Source organism: Mobula birostris, chromosome 23 (genome assembly GCF_030028105.1).
Source record: "Mobula birostris isolate sMobBir1 chromosome 23, sMobBir1.hap1, whole genome shotgun sequence".
In the NCBI taxonomy this organism is placed as follows: Eukaryota; Metazoa; Chordata; class Chondrichthyes; order Myliobatiformes; family Myliobatidae; genus Mobula; species Mobula birostris.
Window position 1 is genome coordinate 53,394,829 of NC_092392.1, and position 20,860 is coordinate 53,415,688.

Below are 20,860 nucleotides of genomic sequence, written 5' to 3' on the forward strand. Positions count from 1 at the left end.
GGGAGTCCTCGTACAGGATACCCTTAAGGTTAACCTCCAGGTTGAGTCGGTAGTGAAGAAGGCGAATGCAATGTTGGCATTCATTTCTAGAGGAATAGAGTATAGGAGCAGGGATGTGATGTTGAGGCTCTATAAGGCACTGGTGAGACCTCACTTGGAGTACTGTGGGCAGTTTTGGTCTCCCTATTTAAGAAAGGATGTGCTGATGTTGGAGAGGGTACAGAGAAGATTCACTAGAATGATTCCGGGAATGAGAAGGTTAACATATGAGGAACATTTGTCCGCTCTTGGACTGTATTCCTTGGAGTTTAGAAGAATGAGGGGAGACCTCATAGAAACATTTTGAATGTTGAAAGGCATGGACAGAGTGGATGTGGCAAAGTTGTTAAAGTTGTTTCCCATGGTGGGGGAGTCTAGTTCGAGAGGGCATAACTTAAGGATTGAAGGGCGTCCATTCAGAACAGAAATGCAAAGAATTTTTTTTAGCCAGAGGGTGGTGAATCTATGGAATTTGTTGCCACGGGCAGCAGTGGAGGCCAAGTCATTGGGTGTATTTAAGGCAGAGATTGATAGGTATCTGAGTAGCCAGGGCATCAAAGGTTATGGTGAGAAGGCGGGGGAGTGGGACTAAATGGGAGAATGGATCAGCTCATGATAAAATGGCAGAGCAGACTTGATGGGCCAAATGGCCAACTTCTGCTCCTTTGTCTTATGGTCTTATGGCTCATTCATTGGTCCGGAATGTCAGCTGGGGTTCATGGTGCAAGAGGGTGAATGTGGCCAAATCTGGGAGTTGGGAGTGCAGCCGGTCTGCAGTCTGGAACATGGTCCTGGTGTGCAGAAGGAGCCGAGATGGGCCTGAGGATGCCTCAAATCGAGAGTATTGTCATATGCATGAGCACTTGTACATACAGGTGCAATGAGAACTCTACTTGCAGCATTAGATACATAACCTTCACAAGAAAAACAAATTATACACCATTTTTACACAAAAAAAATTAGAACAAAGCTCCCGAAGCTGGGACCAGCTTTTCAGCTCTCTGAAACTATGGTTAGAGCACACTTGGAGCATTGTGTTCTGTTCTGGTTGCCTCGTTGTAGGAAAGGAGGGTGGATGGATGTGGAAGTTTTAGAGAGGATACAGAGGAGATTTACCAGGGTGCTACCCAGATTAGAGAGCACATCTTATGAAGGAAGGTCAAGCAAGCTGCAAGCTAGGGTTTTCTCTTTGGAGTGAAGGAGGATGAGAAACAACTTGATAGAAATGGTGGATCAATACAAGGCAAATATAGAGTGCATCTGTCTCTGTCTCTCAATCTTTTTAGTGTTTTTTTTGGCCCAGGGCAGCAATGTCATTCATTTAAGATGAGTGGACAAAAGTTTAGGGTCTTCACAGAGAGAGTTGTGGGTACCTGGAACTCTGCCAGGAGTGCAGATAAAGGCTGATATAAGAGGGACGCTCAAAAGAATCTTAGACAAGATCACAAATGTAAGAAAATAAAAGGTTATGGGTTGTGTAGGAGAGAAGAGATAGATTGATTATAGATTTGGCTTGTATAGGGTGGCACGACCTTCTGGACTGAAAGAGCCCACACTATGGTACACTTTTCTATGTTCTAAGTTGGGTCCAGAATGCTTTTGTAATTCCTGATCCCTTTAAACTCATGGACTTCACAAGAGCATTAAAATATCATAAAGAGAATTGGGCTAAAAATAATTGCATCCAGTAATGTGGACAATCTATTTGTCCAACCCCAAAGTACTAGAATATCAGAGCTTCACCATACCAAGGTAATTCCAGCTCTCTTTTGCTCTCTAATTGCTACACAGAGGTTCTTGCAATAGTTAATAAAATTACATAAACTGGGATCACAAAGTCTAAACTACTGGAATAGTGCTTATTGAGGTGCTGTATGAAGAATCAGAATTACAATTGATTTCTCAAAATGCAAAATTGTATCTCTTTCCAATAGCCATGTCATACGGTGGTCTGAGCCAAATAAAATCAGGATAATTTACTGATTCTACATTCAAGATGGGAGTTTATAGGTTGGCACAACATTGTAGGCTGGAGAATGACATTTTGGGGTGCAAACTATCTCTATGCTGCAGCTGCTCCAAGTGGCAAGTCATGTTAAATGCAAACAAATGACCCATTTCTCCAATACTCAGCTTCTCACAGACATGCGGTGCTCCATAAGGCACTGTATTTCCTGATTTGCAAAATTGCTCAGTCTACGCCACATGGTGGACAGCAATCTTGAGATTTTTATGCCACACATACCACTTAGGGTTGAGGCCAAAATGTCCCCTTTTAGTCTCAACACCTTCTACACCTTTACCGCCTCTTCCAAGTGACGGTTTGCAGTTCTTTATGGGTAAGGATATATATATATATATATATATATTTATTTTAAGTGGTACAGATGGTGTAAATCTGACACTGCACACGAGCCAGATAACACCATGCCTACTGTCAATGGTGGAGGTAGCATCATGCTATGGGGATGCTTTTCAGCACCAGGGGCCAGAAGTCTGGTCAGGATTGATGGGAAGATGAATGCTACTAAATACAGAGATCCTGGATAAAAACCTGCTAGCCCCTCCCAGAAAGCTTAAACTGTAGAGAAAGTTTGTCTTTGTGCAGGACAACGACCCAAAGACTACTGCCAGAGCAACCATGGAGTGCTGTCCACCACCACCACTCCCCGACCTAGTAGAGCTTGAACAATTTTGCAAGGAAGAAGGGGCAAATCTTGCTCTATTACGTTGTGCAAAGCTAATAGAGACTTATCCAAAAAGACTAACTGTAATTGCTGGAAGAGGTGGTTCATTTTGAACTGCTAACATTTCAGTTTTTGAATTTTTAATTTCTCGTGCTTTACAATTTTCCCTTTTGGGCTGTACAGTGAAAAAAGGAGCATGTGATTCACACACACACACACACACACACAAAAAAGTTAAATTGATCAGTTAAATCCCAAGTAATACTCATTTATATATAACAAAGGGATGGGGGCTGAGTACTTTTTCAAGGCACTGAAGCCCAGTAGCTGCCAACAAATCTCCTTTATCTCAATACTACCTGACACCTAGAAGGTGAATGTTTTCAGACTTGTTGACTACTCAGATTTCACCACAGACCATAAGACATAGGAGCAGAATTGGGCCATTTGGCTCATTAAGTATGCTCTACCATGTAATCATGGCTGATTATTTTCCCTATCTCCATTACCTTGGTCACCATTACTAATCACTTCTAACTACACCCAATGACTTTGCCTCCTCAACCGTCTGTGGCAATTAATTCTGGATTAACCAAAGAACTTCCTCAATTCTGCTGTTCTATTTCGAAGCTGTGCGGTCTGGTCCGAGACACCCACCGTTGGAAAAATTCTATCCATAGCTACTCTATCTAGGCCATTCAATATTTAGTAGGTTTCAGTGAGATCTCCTCTCATTCTTCTAACTTTGGGGAGTATAGGCCTAGAGTAATCAAACACTCCCCATTAACCCTTTCTTCTCATAAAACTCCTCTGGACCCTTTCCAATGCCAGCAATAGTCTTCAAGCTCTTACCTAATTTTCAGTTAGCTGTTTGCTGAGTAGAAGCAAGGTTTCTGAAGAATTTGAAGTTATCTCTTGTCAAATGAAATGGTAGGATGAAATCCTTACTCACAATTGTGGTCCGATTAATAACAGATTTAAATAAAACTGGTAGAAGACCAGTTTTAACAACCACAGGCTAATTAAGCAGATTCAGAGAATAACTGGCATTATGAAACTTTATTAACCTTTAGCATGAGACGAGGACAATGTTGTTGATCATTTGTAGATGAATTTTTAAATGACAAAGCAGACCACGAGCCACAGGAGCAGAATTAGGCCATTTGGCCCATCAAGTCTGCGCCACAATTACATCATGGCTGATTATCCCTCAACCCCCTTCTGCTTCCCCCCCCCCCCCATAACCCTTCATGCTCTCATCAACCTCTGCTTTAAATATGCCCAGTGTCTTGGTTTCTACAGCTCTCTGTAGCAATGAATTTCACTGCTTTGCCATCCTCTGGTTAAAGAAATTCTTCAGCTCTAAAGGCACACTCCTGTATTCTAAAGCTGAGTGCTTTGGACTATAGGAAACATCTTCTCTACGTCCACACTATTGAGTCCTTTCGATATTTGATGGGTTTCACTGCGTACCCCCTTACTCCAAATTCCAGTGTGTGTGTATCAAACACTCCTTACATTAGCCCTTACATTCCTGGGTTCAATTTTGTGAACCACCTCTGCCCCCTCCAATGCCAGTACATCCCTTATTAGACAAGTACTACCTATGTCTTATTAGCAAACATGGAATAAAGGAATTAGTAGCAAGGTACAAAAATAGCACAGCTCTAGAAAATGTTCATTAGACTTGAGTGAGGCATATCACTCAAGTTCAAGATTTTGGGATCACCTTTACTTGTATAACTTAGGCGTAACAGTACTATTGAATTTTATGCAAACAGCAATAGATGTAACTCTTAAGAGAACAAAGTGTATGGTCAGATGTGACGAATAAAACTCAATGCACCAAAGTGTGAGATGATGCAGTTTGATGCAAAGGTGAAAAGGTAATGCTAGATGGTAGAATTTTAAAGAGTGGGAAAGGAACTACTTGTACATAAAACCTCAAAGTAGCAAGATAGGTTAACAAAACAGTCAATAAGGCAAACAGGAATTCAGGCTTTATAAGTAATACAAACAACTTATGCAAATACTTAAAAATAACTCATTTGTGTCCAGTTCTAGATGCCACATTTTTGAAAGGCCACGATGCTTTGAAGAAATAGAAGCTAGATTTATAGTGCTTTAGAGATAAAGGATTAGTGCCACTTCTCTTCTAGGGCTGCCAGTCTGAGAGAAGCTTGGTTACTTTCTCTGATGGGATGGGGATTCATCTTTCCCTTGCCTTATCTATCCCTCTTCCCACCCTCTGAATTTAAATCCAACCCATTTCCTCCCCTTTCTATTTGGTGGGGGGGGGGGGGAGAAAGAAGGTGCAAGACAAAAAGTGATCAACTGTTTTTCTTTCCACAGATGCTGCCTGATCCGCTAAGCATTTCTAGCACCTGCACATTTAAAATAAATTGTAAGCAGCTGGGGCTGTTGTTCCTGCAGCCAAGCAGATGAGAAAATTTGATGATATTCAACAACTCAGATAGCATAAAGAGAAAACGTTTCCTACATTAGTATTACACTTCAGTGCTTATTTTACAATTATATATTATTGTATATACAAATTATATAAATATAGATTAAGACAATTTATAATCTTCTTCAACCCTAGATTTTAAAAAAATTAGAATATTTAAACTCTTACTTTTAAAGCCCAACTCTGCACTTTTCCTTAAACACTTTCAGATACTATTAAGTGTTGCAACTGCTGTAGAGCATCCCAACCTGAGGTCCACAGCCTTCTTGGTTAGTGGTTAGGCTTCAAGGCATAATAAAAAGGTTGGGAACCCCAACTGTAGAATGACATTGGACATGTCTTTGATAGGGTGGATGCATTTTTTTGGGGAGTGCAAATGGTAGAGCTTGTTTGAGTCACAAAGCACGCAGTCAAATAACTCTTCATTTTCTATTTGGCATAGTAGAACAGATGGTGTTATGGTGATGGGCAAGTCAGGCCATCAAATAGAAGGAACACAAGGGCAAACAGTCATGTGTTAAAGCCTCCAAGCAATACATGAAACTAGACTCGGCAACATATCTTTACCTATTTTGATTAACCTGTGTCTATGAATTATCTCCTGTTACATGTAACTCTTTTGAAATTACAGACAAGAAAAAGAGAAGTTAAACAGTAGCATTTCTGGGAAGAGAACCAAAACTGGAGAAAATCACTAAGTACTTGGACTTCTGCAGAGTTTTCCTTATTGATCCATTAAATTTTGATTTCATCTGTCCTATTAGATTCTGTACCAGTGGTTACACAAAATAATGTTTGTAAGTTGTTGATCACATTGTAATTGGTAATGGATATACAACTTTTTGCATCTATGTAATGTAGAACTGTTTAATAAATTAAAACTCCTTTAGTTTCTTGAACACAAAACTCCTGCCCAAGTATCATGGCTTACAGTCATACTTTCATCAATAATTTCTTCTAATTTAAAGCATATTTATAATCTGGAAAATTAGAAATGTTCTCCCTCAATTTTAATACTATTTCAAATTAACATCTTCCATTCAAAATATGAAACATGGTTTTGTAAAAATCAAATTCTTATTACATTTCAATTCAATGTAGCAAAATAAATCCAAGAAGTATGAACAGAGGACATTATAGACCCTTTGGCCCACGATATTCTGCTGACCTTTAACATACTCCAAGATCAATCTATCACCATCCTCCATTTTTCTATCATCCACTTACCTAAGAGTTTAAGACATGAAGCTTTAAATAATTTTGCACTTTTGGAATATTTTACTTACTGACAAATTATGTTAAAGAGTTATAGAAGTTAATGCTCACTTTACATGGAAGTCAGGAATCTAGGTTAAGAATAACTTGCTTTCAGCTATCCATTTCACAGCCTCATGATACCCCACCACTTAGTGGCTGATTAAGTGTTACTGAAGTGTAGTCACCTTCACAAAACACTGCAGGCAATCTGTACACCTCAATTTGTGGGATTGTTGTTCAGGAGATAAATAACCAGATCAAATTCTTAAAACCCATTTTGTGGCTATAATATAGAGAACAAGCGCTGCTGTGCTCAAATTAGCAGTCTTTTATGTTTGTCTGGAAAAAGTAGATGAGAACTGGAATTGACACCTTTGAAATTGTCACATTCATCGTTTTTGCAAGAGAGCTGTGGCTTTCAATTTTTCCTCCTTTAGGCAACCCAATTTAACCAAATGGCTTTCTTCAACAAACCCAGTGGTAATTTCTCTGGCCTGCAGACCAACATTTATGTAAAGTATGGGATAGCTACACCTCTTAAAACATCCCAAAACACAGTCAAAGATGATGGTCTAGCTTTGAAACCCATTGCAAGATTTAATGTCCTGACGAAGGGTCTCGGCCTGAAACGTCGACTGCCCCTCTTCCTACAGATGCTGCTTGGCCTGCTGCGTTCACCAGCAACTTTGATGTGTGTTGCTTGAATTTCCAGCATCTGCAGAATTCCTGTTGTTTGCAAGATTTAATGTTGTGAACAAGTCTCTCTCAAAAGAGAGAATTGAGCAATGACGATAATAGGTTAACCAAATACTCCAACAGTAGGCAGAATGGAGAATTTTTTTTAATACAAGTTTAACAGCTTAAATATTACATATTTATTGCACACCGATTGTCAATTACACCCAATTAGTATTAATCAAAATAAATTAGTTTTTGGATATCAATATTTATCCATAGTGTTTTGTGCTGGCAGTGCTGTCCCAGTAGCAGAATATATCATCTGATATCCTACTACAGCATAACAAACAAGAACACTGATCACATAAGTAAACATTTAAAAGATACCAAAATTAAACTTGGATAATATAAAGAGCAAATTGGACATTGTATGATGTACCGTGATTTGAAATTAAGAAGTTCACGTAGTCTGTAATTTCTGGTTCAGAGCTAGTGGCAAGCAAGTCCAAAATATTAATTTGCAGTCTTTGCACTTACAGGTCAATGTTATGAAAATTAACATTTAACAGCTTGGCAAAATAATGCAAACTTCACATTTAGCCAGAATGAAAATGAGAGTTTCTAATTGAGATGAAACTGTAGTGCTGAACATTTTTGAATGGTTTTCAGAAATTAAGGTGGCAGTTAGTCATTGCAATTGCTTCTATATTATGCAAAATGGATCATTAATTGCTGCAATTATAAAACAGCATCTATTAAAACCAGTCTGTGTATACCGTCAGTACATTAATCTCATTCCTACTGCATTACCTGTGGACTTTTGCAGTCTGATTCAGAGATAAACCACTGATTACCGATCTCACTGGAACATTTTATTGCCCTTTGCACTGCTCAAAGCAGTAACATGTTTACTAGCTAACTTTTGCCATTGGTACCCGAGGCTATTGAACAGCTAGAACTTGACTGTACTGGAGACATCTGCCTACGTAACTCATGACTAAGCACAGTTCTCCTTCCATCCTCTCCGAATAAGTGCTGGTTAGGAGATCAACTTGTCATTTCTTTTATACACACATAATTATGGAAGTCAAACTCCTTGCCAAGGACATTTTAGAAACCCTGTTTAATGTCAAAATAAGATAAAGATAACAACATATTAGATATTAAAATAGAGACAATACACAAGGTACTGAAATCCTTTGTCCTTTTCTGGCTTTTGCAACACAAATCCAAACAATGAACTAAATATTTCACGTGTTTGTCAGTTCATAGAATTGAAGTTGTTTGGCAGCACATGCCACTATTTAAAGAAAAGCTTTGCAGTTAAGCAATGTGTGGTGACTTAATGATGCTGATGCATTTTGGAACAGCTGTTAAGGTTTAGGAAAACAACAGAGCTGGTGCATCACTCCTAGGTTATCCAGTTTGGAAACATACCATCAGCCTTTTACTGTATCCCTGCAATGGTGCTTACAGGGGTGAGAGAACCTTGATAGAAATGAACAGTTTTGCTTGAAGGAATTCAAATCAGATTAACTCTACCTTAAGTCTGTTGAATAACTCGAGTGGGTATTTTCTATTCCCTACATGCTTCAATATAGTCCAGCATTAAACTAAAAGATTTTCTTGCCTTATGGGCAAGATATGCAGTGACAGTCATATTTCAGACTTTCCACTCAGAGGAAGTAAAATTTTTAATCTCAGTCTAGTTCCAGAAGCAAGTTGTGATGTGCTAATTAGTTGCAAGATTCAGTCCATACTGATAGCATCGATTAGTTTTAAGCTTCTCACTTCTTGCAGTTCGACTGACCTTTGTGGAATGGATTGAAAACTGGTTGAAATTGGATACATTTCTTCCCAAGGCAACTTTAGATTATAAATACAGCTACAAAATATTCTAAAATTCACAAGTTGCAAAGAAATGCAGAAAAGGTGGAAATTATTCTTACTAGGAACTAATAGAAAATACCCAACCTGTGGTGTGAATAAAAGTGTGGTTGTAAGAAACAAAGCAAGTTATACAGCAGGAATATCTTGTAACATGTAACCAGTTACGAATTGGTATTCTCCAGTTATAGAAGAGTTTCTTCGCTGCATTGTCGTGAAGGAGTCCATTTCAAATTATATTGTCTTCTTTTGTATTGGGGATAGGATGATGAATGTGCACCATTTCATATAGGGGGTAGGGGTGGGCAAGTGCTTGGTAGTGGAAGTAGTGGTGTAAGTGGTCTTCAGTGAATGGGACAACAATGATGATTAGCATCCAAAAAAGTGCTTCCAATCACACTATTACAATCTGATTTTGTTTACTAGTAGTGTGTGTGTCAAAAGTAGTTATAATAAACTTCAACCTCTACACTAAAATATCAGTTCAAGTGACAAGTCTTGGGAGGTCCTTCAATTCATGGATTCTAAAGCATTGGGCATTTAGTGATAAACATCATGGCCAGCCACGCCTTCAATTCAAAAACTAATTACAGAAGGTATTTCCCAAGGACCAAATATCATGTAATATAACTAATATTCTTATAATTTTTCTAAGAAATTTATAGAGATAGTGTGTGCAATGGAATCAAGGACGGTTTTGACAGTTCATTTTTCCTTAAAGTGGAAATCCATTACTGGAATTAACTTCTATAACGCCGAGAGATGGATGATGTAACCAGATGTACAGCAAGGTGCATAATCCATACGGCACTAGCTTGATACAATGCAGCAGGAATGGGGAAAATGCACCACCTCTTCCCCAATTATTGTAGTTTCACTACAAGTTCACTCTGTATATTTGCAAACAGGTCTTTCATAAAAAATTCTGGCCTTGATATAGTTGAGAATGTATGACCAGATTATATGGATTTAGTTTGCTAGCTCTCGCATTTCCATTTTCCCATCAAGATATTGTAAATGAAGCTTCAAAGGGCTATGTTAGCCATCGACTCAGTTTTGGTACTCTGCATCTGACTGGTTCATTACGATAGGTGCTTTAATGTTCCTTCGATCCTTCTCTGCCTCCTCCTCCTCATCATACCGCTCATCATTCTCATCATCACTCTCATGTGGACTTGAAGGCAAAGACACAGAAGGGGATGGGGGCACAGAGGCTGGCCGAGGATATCTGAAACCTTCCGTCTGGCATATATATAAAAAAAAAAGAAAGATTAGTCTACGGTATTGCCCCTTAAGGAAAGGCATGTCTTTGTGGCATATAGTTTTTGTAATCCTGCTTTAGCACCAATCAAATCAATTGATAATACAGGTGGACTTACCAGTGGGGGCGCAGTTGGCTCCATATGAAACTTTTCTGGGAAGGCTTTACACAATGCAAGATGGCGGGCATGCACGTAATACTGAAGACAAAAAGAATTGAAAATTGTCATCACCATTAGAGAATGCAGTGAAGTTTATGGAAGCCAACACTGCAGATCCTTCATGTGCCACGTCTTCAGGTTGAGCTAGATCTCCAGAATTTGCATGAATCCAAAATAAAAGTGCAAAAAAAAACCTCTTGCAGAATAACCTTAATTAATTCTATTCAATTTTGAAATTGCTTAGTTTCTTTAAAGTTGGAGGCAAGTTTATTACTAAATTTTACAGCTTAGCTGATTGTCTTACTTCCTATCCACCATGGCTGATTATTCGGTCAATAAACTAAAATTATTAAACTCATTTTCACTGCACTTTGGAATAAGGTATTAAAAAGTGCCATACAGTAATCCAGCATCTGAACGTTAGAAGATCCTGATGGTTCAGCTTTTGGTTCACTCATTAATCTGCAATGCAAGTCCAGAGAGCAAGTAGTGTGTAGCTGGAGCTCAGGGTCTGGACTATGGGCTTGGAGAGCAGATGGAGCCAAAATCCAGAATACCTAGGATCAGGAACTTGGGTAGTTTTACATCTGGAACTATGATTTCAGTTGCTTTAATATTTCCCAGTCTCCTCAAACTTAGTGTTCACTGGAAATCCATCATACTACTGTACAATACCCCAAAAAAATGAAGGAAGTGTGTTGGGATATTATAGGAGCAACATCCAGAAGTCTAGAAAACCCTTTGTCTTGCAGCACCATCCCAAGGAATATTGAAATTTTACTATATTTCACTTCCAAAGGCATAACCAAGCTCAACAACCCTTCCTTCACGGAGACATTTACTTATATTTACCCTGGTCAGGTATCTCCAGTCTAGAAGTTCTGAAAGTCTTTCGGTCCGATTCCTCTGGATAATTCTCTGGCGACGTGACTGCTTGCAGAACCCGAACATGAACTGGGTCAACTGATTGCACGAGTCCTCGAGAGACCGGAATCTCCGATCGACAATATAAATCCCTGTACGCAGCAAAAAAAAAACACACACACACACACATAGATCGAGGAAGCACAAACCCTTTTGGAGAAATTAAATGCAGAATGTCCTGTGGTGCAGCATTTGAATCACAGAACTTACCATAAGCTGTTGGGTCTGCCACGTGTTCCTGCATGAAACAACCAAAGCCAGAGAGATTGGTGGTCACACTGGGAATTCCCATCACTGTGCACTCAGCTACAAATGCAAATATCCAAGTTATGAATTCTGCTTTGGAATCGGAGTATTGCAACACAAACACAGGACGTTCAGCCCAACCAATCCATGCTAACCTGGTCTTCTGTCCAACGTCATCTACCTGCACCCAGGTTCCCCCATACCCCCTCATCCAAACTTCTTAAATGTTACAATTGTACCTGCATCCTCTACTTCTGCTGGCAGCTCATTCCTCATTCACACCATCCTTAGTGAAGATGATCCCCATGAGATTCCCCTTAAACATTCACTCTTAAATTATGACCCCAGTTCTGGTCTCATTCAAACAGAGGTGGGAAAAAAGCCGACATGCATTCACCCTATCTATACTTGTCAGAGATCTATTCACCTCAACAAGCTCTCCACTGACTCAAGTTTTTGCAAGTTAAAGTTCATCTTTTAATTTGTTTTCCTTTCATCCATAGTTCACTGCCCTCTCTGATCAGATTCTTTCTTCAGCCCTTTACCTCTTCCACCCATCACCTCCAAAGTTCTCCATTCACCTCACCCAACCTTCTCTCTCACCTGGTTGTACCTGCCATCTTGTACTCCTTCCCCTCCCCCAGTCTTTTTATTCCAGCTTCTTGCCCCTTCCTTTCCTGTCTAGACAAGGGTCTTGGCCAAAAATGTCAACTGTATTCCTCTCCATATTGCCTGAGAGAACATAGAACAGTACAACACAGAACCAGGCCATTTGGCCCACAGTATTGTGCTAAACCAGCTAAAAAGCAAATCAAAAACACCCAAACTCTAATCCCTCCTACCTACACCATGTCCATATCCCTCCATCTTCCTTACATCCATGCGCCAATCCAAATGTCTCTTAAAAGCCTCTAATGTATTTGCCTCTACTACCATACCAGGCATCCACAGAGTAAAATATAACTCCCACATCCCACTTGAGCCTACCGCCTCTCACCTGCAATGCATGCCTCTGGTATTAGACATTTTAACCCTGGGAAACAGATTCTCCCTGTCTACTTTATCTATGCCTCTCAATCTTAGAAACCTCCACCAGATCTCCCCTCAGCCTTAGGCACTCCAGAAAAAACAACCCAAGTTTATCCTGCTTCTCATGATAGCACCTGCCCTCTAAACCAGGCAGTATCCTGGTAAACCTCATCAGCACCCTCTCCAAAGCCTCAACATCCTTTATATAGTGGGGGTGACCAGAACTGTACAAAATACTCCAGATGTGGTATAACTAGAGTTTCACAAAGTTCCAACATAACCTATTGACTTTTGAACTCAGTGCCTCAGCTAATAACAAGCATTCCACAAGCTTTATTAATTATTGAAGATCAACAAAAAATACATTAATCAAGTCAACATGTCAATATGTACAATGAGAAATTAAATTATCAAATAAATGATTAACAAAGCTAAACAATATATCAATAAGAAAAAATAAAATGTTAAAACTTTTTTTTTGGAAAAAAGGAAAAAAGAACCCCTACTAACAAAATAAACCGGGAAAAAAAAACCCATTGGGAGCACAACCCCAGAGCTATACGCCATACAAGCTACCATAAAAGAAAAACATCAATCTGCCAACTCAAATCCATTTAAACAAGAATCAGAAGGGGACCATCTTAATTAACTCAAATCAAATGATAGCAGCAGGCAAAAGAGCTCTACCTTTTCTCAAAGTCAAATCGAGGATCAAAACATCGACTTCTGATTTTTTCCAAACTAAGACATAACATCACCTGAGAGAACCATTGTATCAAAGTGAGAGCAGAGGCATCTTTCCATTTCAATAAAATAGCCCTTCTGGCCAATAATGTAACAAATGCAATTACATGTTGGTCTGATATAGAAATACCATGAATATATTGAGGTATTATACCGAACAAAATTGTCAATTTATTAGGTTGTAAGTTAATTTTTAAAGCTTTAGAAATTGTAGAGGAAATAGGTTTCCAAAAATGTTTCAATACAGAACACGACCAAAACATGTGTCAATATAGCTGTCTCAGTTTTGCATCTATCACACTGACTATCAACATTAGGAAATATTTTAGACAGTCTCTCCTTTGTCAAATAGTAATGATGTACAATTTTAAATTGAATTAAAGAGTGACTGGCACAACTCGAAGAAGAGTTAACTAACTTCAAAATTCGCAAACAATCCTCTGTTATCAAGGTCATGTTAAGCTCTCTTTCACAATCTTGCTTAACCTAAAGGATAATTGTCCTGTTGTAATAGCAAATCATAAATTTTCCCAATAAAACCTTTCACTAAAGGATTCATTTTTAAAATAATGTCTAACAGGTCAGAATCTTGTATATATGGAAAATTTCTCAAATATTCTTGTAAGAAATGTCTGACCTGAAGATATTGCAAGAAATGTGAGTACGAGAGAGAGTATTTAGTTATTAATTTCTCAAAAGACATCAATCGGCCTTCTTGGAACAGATCCATGAAGGAATAGACTCCTTTATTCCTCCAAAGGTAGGATCACTAAGTAAAGGTTTAAATCCACAAGCCTTCTTGATCATCTTAAATAGACACCTTATAGAGCAGGCAACAGGTAGAGGGAGACAGAGTAGGAAGGCCTTGGCTCAACGGGGCTTTCATGTTAATGGGTCGAGCCGAGGTAGGTTGCCTGAGTAGAATACAGACAGGAAGTATGTGTGTGAGGCTGGTTTTCTGTGCTCAGATGTGGGAGGTCCTGGAGATTCCCAGCCTCCCGGATGGTCACTTCTGCTCCAGGTACGTCAAGCTGAAGCTCCTTAGGGACCGTGTTAGGGAACTGGAGATGCAGCTCGATGACCTTCATCTGGTCAGGGAAAGTAAGGAGGTGTCAGAGAGGAGCTATAGGCAGGTAGTCACACCGGGGCTTGGGGAGACAAATAAGTGGGTCACAGTCAGGAGAGGGAAGGGCAGGAGTCAGAGGCTAGAGAGCACCACTGTGGCTGTACTCCTTGACAATAAGTACTCCTGTTTGAGTACTGTTGGGGGGGACAGCCTACCTGGGGGAAGCAACAGTGGCTGCACCTCCAGCACAGAGTCTGGCCCTGTGGCTCAGAAGGGTAGGGAAAGGAAAAGGATGGAAGAAGTGATAGGGGATTCTATAGTTAGGGGGTCAGACAGGCAATTCTCTGGATGCAGGAAAGAAATGCGGATGGTAGTTTGCCTCCCAGGTGCCAAGGTCCGGGATGTTTCTGATCGCCTCCGAGATATCCCGAAGTGGGAAGAACAGCTAGAGGTCATGGTACATATTGGTACCAATGACAATAGGCAGAAAAAGGGAGGTCCTGAAAGCAGACTACAGGGAGTTAGGAAGGAAGCTGAGAAGCAGGACCACAAAGGTAGTCATCCCTGGATTACTGCCTGTGCCACATGACAGTGAGTATGAGAATAGAGTGAGGTGGAGGATGAATGTGTGGCTGAGGGATTGGAGCGGGGGCAGGGATTCAGATTTCTGGATCATTGGGACCTCTTTTGGGGCAGGAGTGACCTGTACAAAAAGGACAGGTTGCACTTGAATCGCAGGGGGAGCAATCTCCTGTGTTCCAACCAAATAGACTCAGTATCCTCCATTGTGACTTCCCTGGGTGCAGCTGTGATATTGTCCCTGATTAGTAGTCTAACTCTACAACACCACCCCCCCCCCCCCCCCATCTCCTCTACCTTTTCAAAAACCTGGTACATTAATTGCCCATTCCTGCCCCTTTCTCTACCAAGTTTCAGTCATGGATATAACATTGTAGTTCCATGTTCTGATCCACGCTCCAAGTTCATCACCCTTACCCATAATACTCCTGCTGAGTTCCTCCAGCATTTTGTGTTTGTTTCATCTTTTACTATCTGTCACACAATAGTGAACATTACACACGAAAAGACATTCAAGTCATTGCTGAGCATCAGTTTACTACGATGACTTATTACCTCCTTTAGTCCACCAATGCTTCATATTCAGATTCCCTTCCAGGACAATAAAGAAGAAATGAATGAACACTCATACACAATACCATGTTCAGTGATGGAAGGAGGGATGTGTGGCAGGAGATTGTCAGGAGACAAGGAAAGCCTCCTGCTCCATTCTGTGGGAACATGTTCGGCACAGCTTTGTGAGCCGAAGGGCCTGTATTGTGCTGTAAGCTTTCTATGTTAACTTTACATGCACACTTGTATTACTAGAAAGAAGGAAATCAGTTGCAAACCTACAATACAAAAATGGGATCTTGTGTTCACAGTTTAGTGCAATAGCCGGTCAGATCGTGCATTCCAAACAATGATCAAAACAAAATTGCACATGCTCGGAAACAAATAACATCCAAAAGTGCTAGAAACAGCAGACAAGGCAGTATCTGCTGACAGAAACAGATAGCATTTTAGGACGGTGAGGAAGCGAGTGTTGGCTGATAGACTCTCTATCAGTTTGTTTTGATTTCGTGCTTCATGCATCTTAACCCAGATGAAATAGGAGTTTAGTGGACAGAGTAAAACACATCCTGCAATTTGGAACAATGAGACCAATAGACTTTAAATAATTACCCCAGAAGGACATCCAAGACAATGCAGAATTCTACTCTGAGCTTAGTTCTCCTATGTCTCAACCACTACATTTTGCTCAGTTCTTGCTAAAGTACAAATCCAACCAGTTTTGCACCTTTCCTATAATACAAAGTAACTATGCTTCCAGATAATTTCACAGCCATTGAATATTTTTGGTTAATTCAAGTTGACAGGGTTTTTAAGGCAGGGTATGATGTGTTGGCCTTCGTTAGTTGGAGGACTGAGTTCAAGAGTCATGTGATAATGTTGCAAATGTTTAAATTCCTGGTTTGACAACACATGTAACATTACACTCAGTTCCATAAGAGTTTGCAAGCTTCAGGCAGGCTGCAGAGATTTACTAGGGTGCTGTTTGCATTAGATGGTATGACTCTGACCTCAGTGGTTGGGAAGATGTTGTAGTCTATTGTTAAGCATGTGGTTTTGGGGACTTGGAGGCACATGTTAAACTAGGCCAGTCACCATGGGCTCCTTAAGGGAAACTCTTGCCTACAAATCTGTTGGAATTTTTTGAAGAAATAATAAGGTAGACACTTGGATTTTCACAAGGCCTTTGACAAGGTCCCACATGAGGCTTCTTAACTTAAGCTTACTGTATTTCAGGAAAGATATTAGCATGGATAGAGCGTAGGCTGATTGGCAGGAGGCAAAGAGTGGATATAAAGAGAGCCTTTTCTAGTTGGCTGCAGGTGATTAGTGGTGATCCACAGGGGTCTGTGTTGGGACTACTTTTTCCATTATATGTCAATGATCTGGATAACTGATGTGATGGCTTTGTGGCCAGGTTTGTGGACGATATGATGATAGGTGGAGGAGCAGGTAGTGTTAAGTAGAGAGGCTACAGAAGGGTTTAGGTGTGGAAAATGGGCAAAGAAGTGGCTGATGGAATACATTGTTGGAAAGTGTATGGTCATGCACCTTGGTAGAAGAAATAAAAGCATAGAGTATTTTCTAAATGGAGAAAAAAAATTCAAAAATCAGAGGTGCAAAGGGACCTGGGAGTTCTTGTGCAGGATTCCCTAGAAGGTTAATTTACAGGTTGAATCTGGTGTGGAAGATAAATGCAATGTTAGCATTCATTTTGAGAGGACTAGAATACAAAAGCAAGGATGTAATGTTGAGGCTTTATAAGGCACTATGGCCTCACTTTGAGTACTGTGAACTGTTTTGGGCTCCTTATCCAAGAAAGGACAAGACCATAAAAAAAAACATGACACAGGAACAGAATTAGGCTAGTCAGCCCATTGAGTCTGCTCCACCATTCCATCATGGCTGATCCCTGATCCCACTCAACCCCATACACCCACCTTCTTGCCATATCCGTTGACGCCCTGACTGATCAGGAAAATATCAACTTCCACCTTAAATATAACCAGGGACTTGGCCTCCACCGCAGACTGCAGCAGAGCTTTCCACAGATTCACTACTCTCTGGCCAAAATAATTCCTCCTTATCTCTGTTGTAAAAAGTAGAACCTCAATTTTGAGACTGTGCCCTCTAGTTCTGGATACTCCCATCACTGGAAACATCCTCTCCTCTCCACATCCACCCCATCTCATCCTTTCAACATTCTGTAGGTTTCAATGAGATCCCCCTACACTCTTCTAAATTCCAGTGAGTACAGGCCTAAAGCTGCCAAATGCTCCTCATATGTTAATCCCTTCAATCTCAGAATCATCCTCGTGAACCTCCTCTGGACTCTCTAATAGCAACACATCCTTTTGGAGGTATGGGACCCAAAACTATTGACAATACTCCAAGTACAGCCTGACTAGTGTCTTATAAAGGCTCAGCATCATCTCCTTGCTTTTATATTCTATTCTCCTTGAAATAAATACCAACAGTGCATTTGTCTTCTTTACCACAGACTCAACCTGCAAATCAACTTTCTAGGAGTCTTGCACAAGGACTCCCAAGACCCTCTGTACCTCTAATGTCCGAGCCTTCTCCCCATTTTGATAATTGCCAGCACTATTGTTCCTTTAACCCAAATGCATTATCGTACATTTCCCAACACTGTATTCCATCTGTCACTTTTTTGCCCATTCTCCCAATTTGTCCAAGTCCTGCTGCAATCACATTGCTTCCTCAGCACTACCTACCCCTCCACCTGTCTTTGTATCATTCACAAACTTTGCCACAAAGCCACCAATTCCATTATCCAAATCATTGACAAACAATGTGAAAAGTAGTGGTCCCAATACTGACCCGAGGACCAGTAGTCACCAGCAGCCATCTAGCTAAGGCCCCCTTTATTCCCACCTGCTGCCTCCTGGCTGTCAGCTGTTTCTCTATCCATTCTAGTATCTTTCCTGCAACACCATAGGACTTTATTTTATTAAGCAGCCTCACGTGTGGCATCTTATCAAATGCCTTCTGAAAATCCAAATAAATGGCATCCACTGGCTCTCCTTTGTCCATTCTGCTTGTTACTTCCTTGAAGAACTAACAGATTTGTCAGGCAAGATTTCCCTTTACAGAAACCATGGTGACTTGACTTATTTTATCATTAGTCTCCAAGTACTCCAAAACCTCATCCTTTAATAATAGACTCCAACACTTTCCCAACCACAAAGCTAACGGGCCTACAATTTCCTTTCTTTTGCCTTCCTCCCTTCTTTAAGAGGAAGAGAGACATTTGCAATCTTTCAATCCTCCAGGACCATGCCAGATTCAAGTGATTCTTGAACGATCATGACCAATATATCCGTTAACTCTTCAGCAACCTCTCTCAAGGCTCTGCAATGTAGTCCATCTGGTCCAGGTGACACGTCCACCTTAAGCCCTTTGAGTTTGGCTAGCACTTTTACTTTGTAATAGCAGTGGCACTCATTCCTGCTTCCTGACACACTGCTAGTGTCTTCCACAGTGAAGACAGATGCAAAGTACCCATCAAGTTCATCTGCCAGTTCTTTGCCCCCCATGACTGCCTCACCAGCGTCATTTATCAGTGGTTTAATATCAACTCTCACCTCCCTTTTACTCTTTATACAACTGAAAAAACTTTTAGAATCATGATTTATATTATTAGCTAGCTTGCCCTCATATTTCATCTCTTCCCTTCTTGTGTCTTTTTTAGTTGTCTTTTGTTGGATTTTAAAAGCTTCCCAATCGACCACCTTCCCACTCACTTTTGCTACCTTATATGCCCTTTCCATATATAACCATATAATAATTACAGCACGGAAACAGGCCATCTCAGCCCTTCTAGTCCGTGCTGAACTCTTACTCTCACCTAGTCCCACAGACCTGCACACAGCCCATAGCCCTCTATTCCTTTCCTGTCCATATAGCTGTCCAATTTAACATTAAACGACAACATCGAACCTGCCTCAACCACTTCTGCTGGAAGCTCGTTCCACACAGCTATCACTCTCTGAGTAAAGAAGTTCTCCCTCATGTTACCCCTAAACTTTTGCCCTTTAACTCTCAACTCATGTCCTCTTGTTTGAATCTCCCCCACTCTCAATGGAAAAAGCCTATCCATGTCAACTCTATCTATCCCCCTCATAATTTTAAATACCTCTTCAAGTCCCCCCCTCAACCTTCTATGTTCCAAAGAATAAAGACCTAACTTGTTCAATCTTTCTCTGTAACTTAGGTGATGAAACCCAGGTAGCATTCTAGTAAATCTTCCCTGTACTCTCTCTATTTTGTTGGCATCTTTCCTATAATTCGGTGACCAAAACTGTACACAATACTCCAAATTTGGCCTTACCAATGCCTTGTACAATTTCAACATTACATCCCAACTTCTATACTCAATGCTCTGATTTATAAAGGCCAGCATACCAAAAGTTTTCTTCACCACCCTATCCACATGAGATTCCACCTTCAGGGAACTATACACCATTATTCCTAGATCCCTCTGTTCTATTGCATCTTAGCTTTTATACAGTCCTTAACTTACCTTGTTAGCCATGGTTGCCTACCCCTGCCATTTGAGAACAACTTCTTTTGTGGGAAGTATCTATCTTGTGCCTTGTGAACAACTTCCAGAAACTTCAGCCATCTCTGCTCTGCTGTCATTCTCGCCAGTATCTTCCTCCAATCCACCTGGGCAAGCTCCTCTCTCATGCCCCTGTATTTCCCTTTATTCCATTGTAATACTACTACATGTGACTTGCGCTCCTCCCTCTCAAATTACAGTACAAATTCAATCATTATGATCACTGCCTCCTAAGGATTCCTTTACATTAAGCTTCCTAATAAGATCTAGGTTATTACACTACACCCAATCTAAGCTAGCCTTTCCCCGAGTAGGCTCAAGCAAAAGCTGTTCTAAAAAGCCGTCTTGTAGGCATTCAACAAATTCCTTCTTGTGATCCAACACCAACCCGATTTTCCCAATCCCCTGGCATAGTGAAGTCCCCCATTACAATTGTGTCATTAACCTATTACACACCTCTTCCAGCTCCCTTTGCAATCTCAACCCCACATCTTGGCTACTATTTGGAGACCTATATATGATTCCCATATTTTTGTTTTAAACCTTAACTCCACCTACAAAAATTCAACATTCTCTGACCCTAAGTCACCCTTTTCTAAAGATGTGATTCCATCTCTTATCAACACAGCCACACACCGCCTATGCCTTTCTTCCTGTTCTTTTGATACAAAGTATGTCCTTTCAGGTTAAGCTCTCAAGTAT

At 40.4% G+C, this 20,860-nt stretch overlaps 1 protein-coding gene across 2 annotated transcripts in view; it reads right to left on the reverse strand.

Annotated features, from left to right (window-relative positions):
• Positions 1 to 9,611: 9,611 nt before the first annotated feature.
• Positions 9,612 to 20,860, reverse strand: part of gys2 (glycogen synthase 2) — an 81,594-nt gene continuing 70,345 nt past the window's right edge. For both annotated transcript variants that reach the window (XM_072241834.1, XM_072241835.1), the window contains exons 13-16: positions 11,571 to 11,666; positions 11,289 to 11,452; positions 10,395 to 10,475; positions 9,612 to 10,257 (exon numbers count right to left, since the gene is read on the reverse strand). In XM_072241834.1, coding sequence (XP_072097935.1) covers positions 10,066 to 10,257; positions 10,395 to 10,475; positions 11,289 to 11,452; positions 11,571 to 11,666 — 533 coding nt within the window. In that variant the 3' untranslated portion in view covers positions 9,612 to 10,065. The remainder of the gene's footprint in view (positions 10,258 to 10,394; positions 10,476 to 11,288; positions 11,453 to 11,570; positions 11,667 to 20,860) is intronic.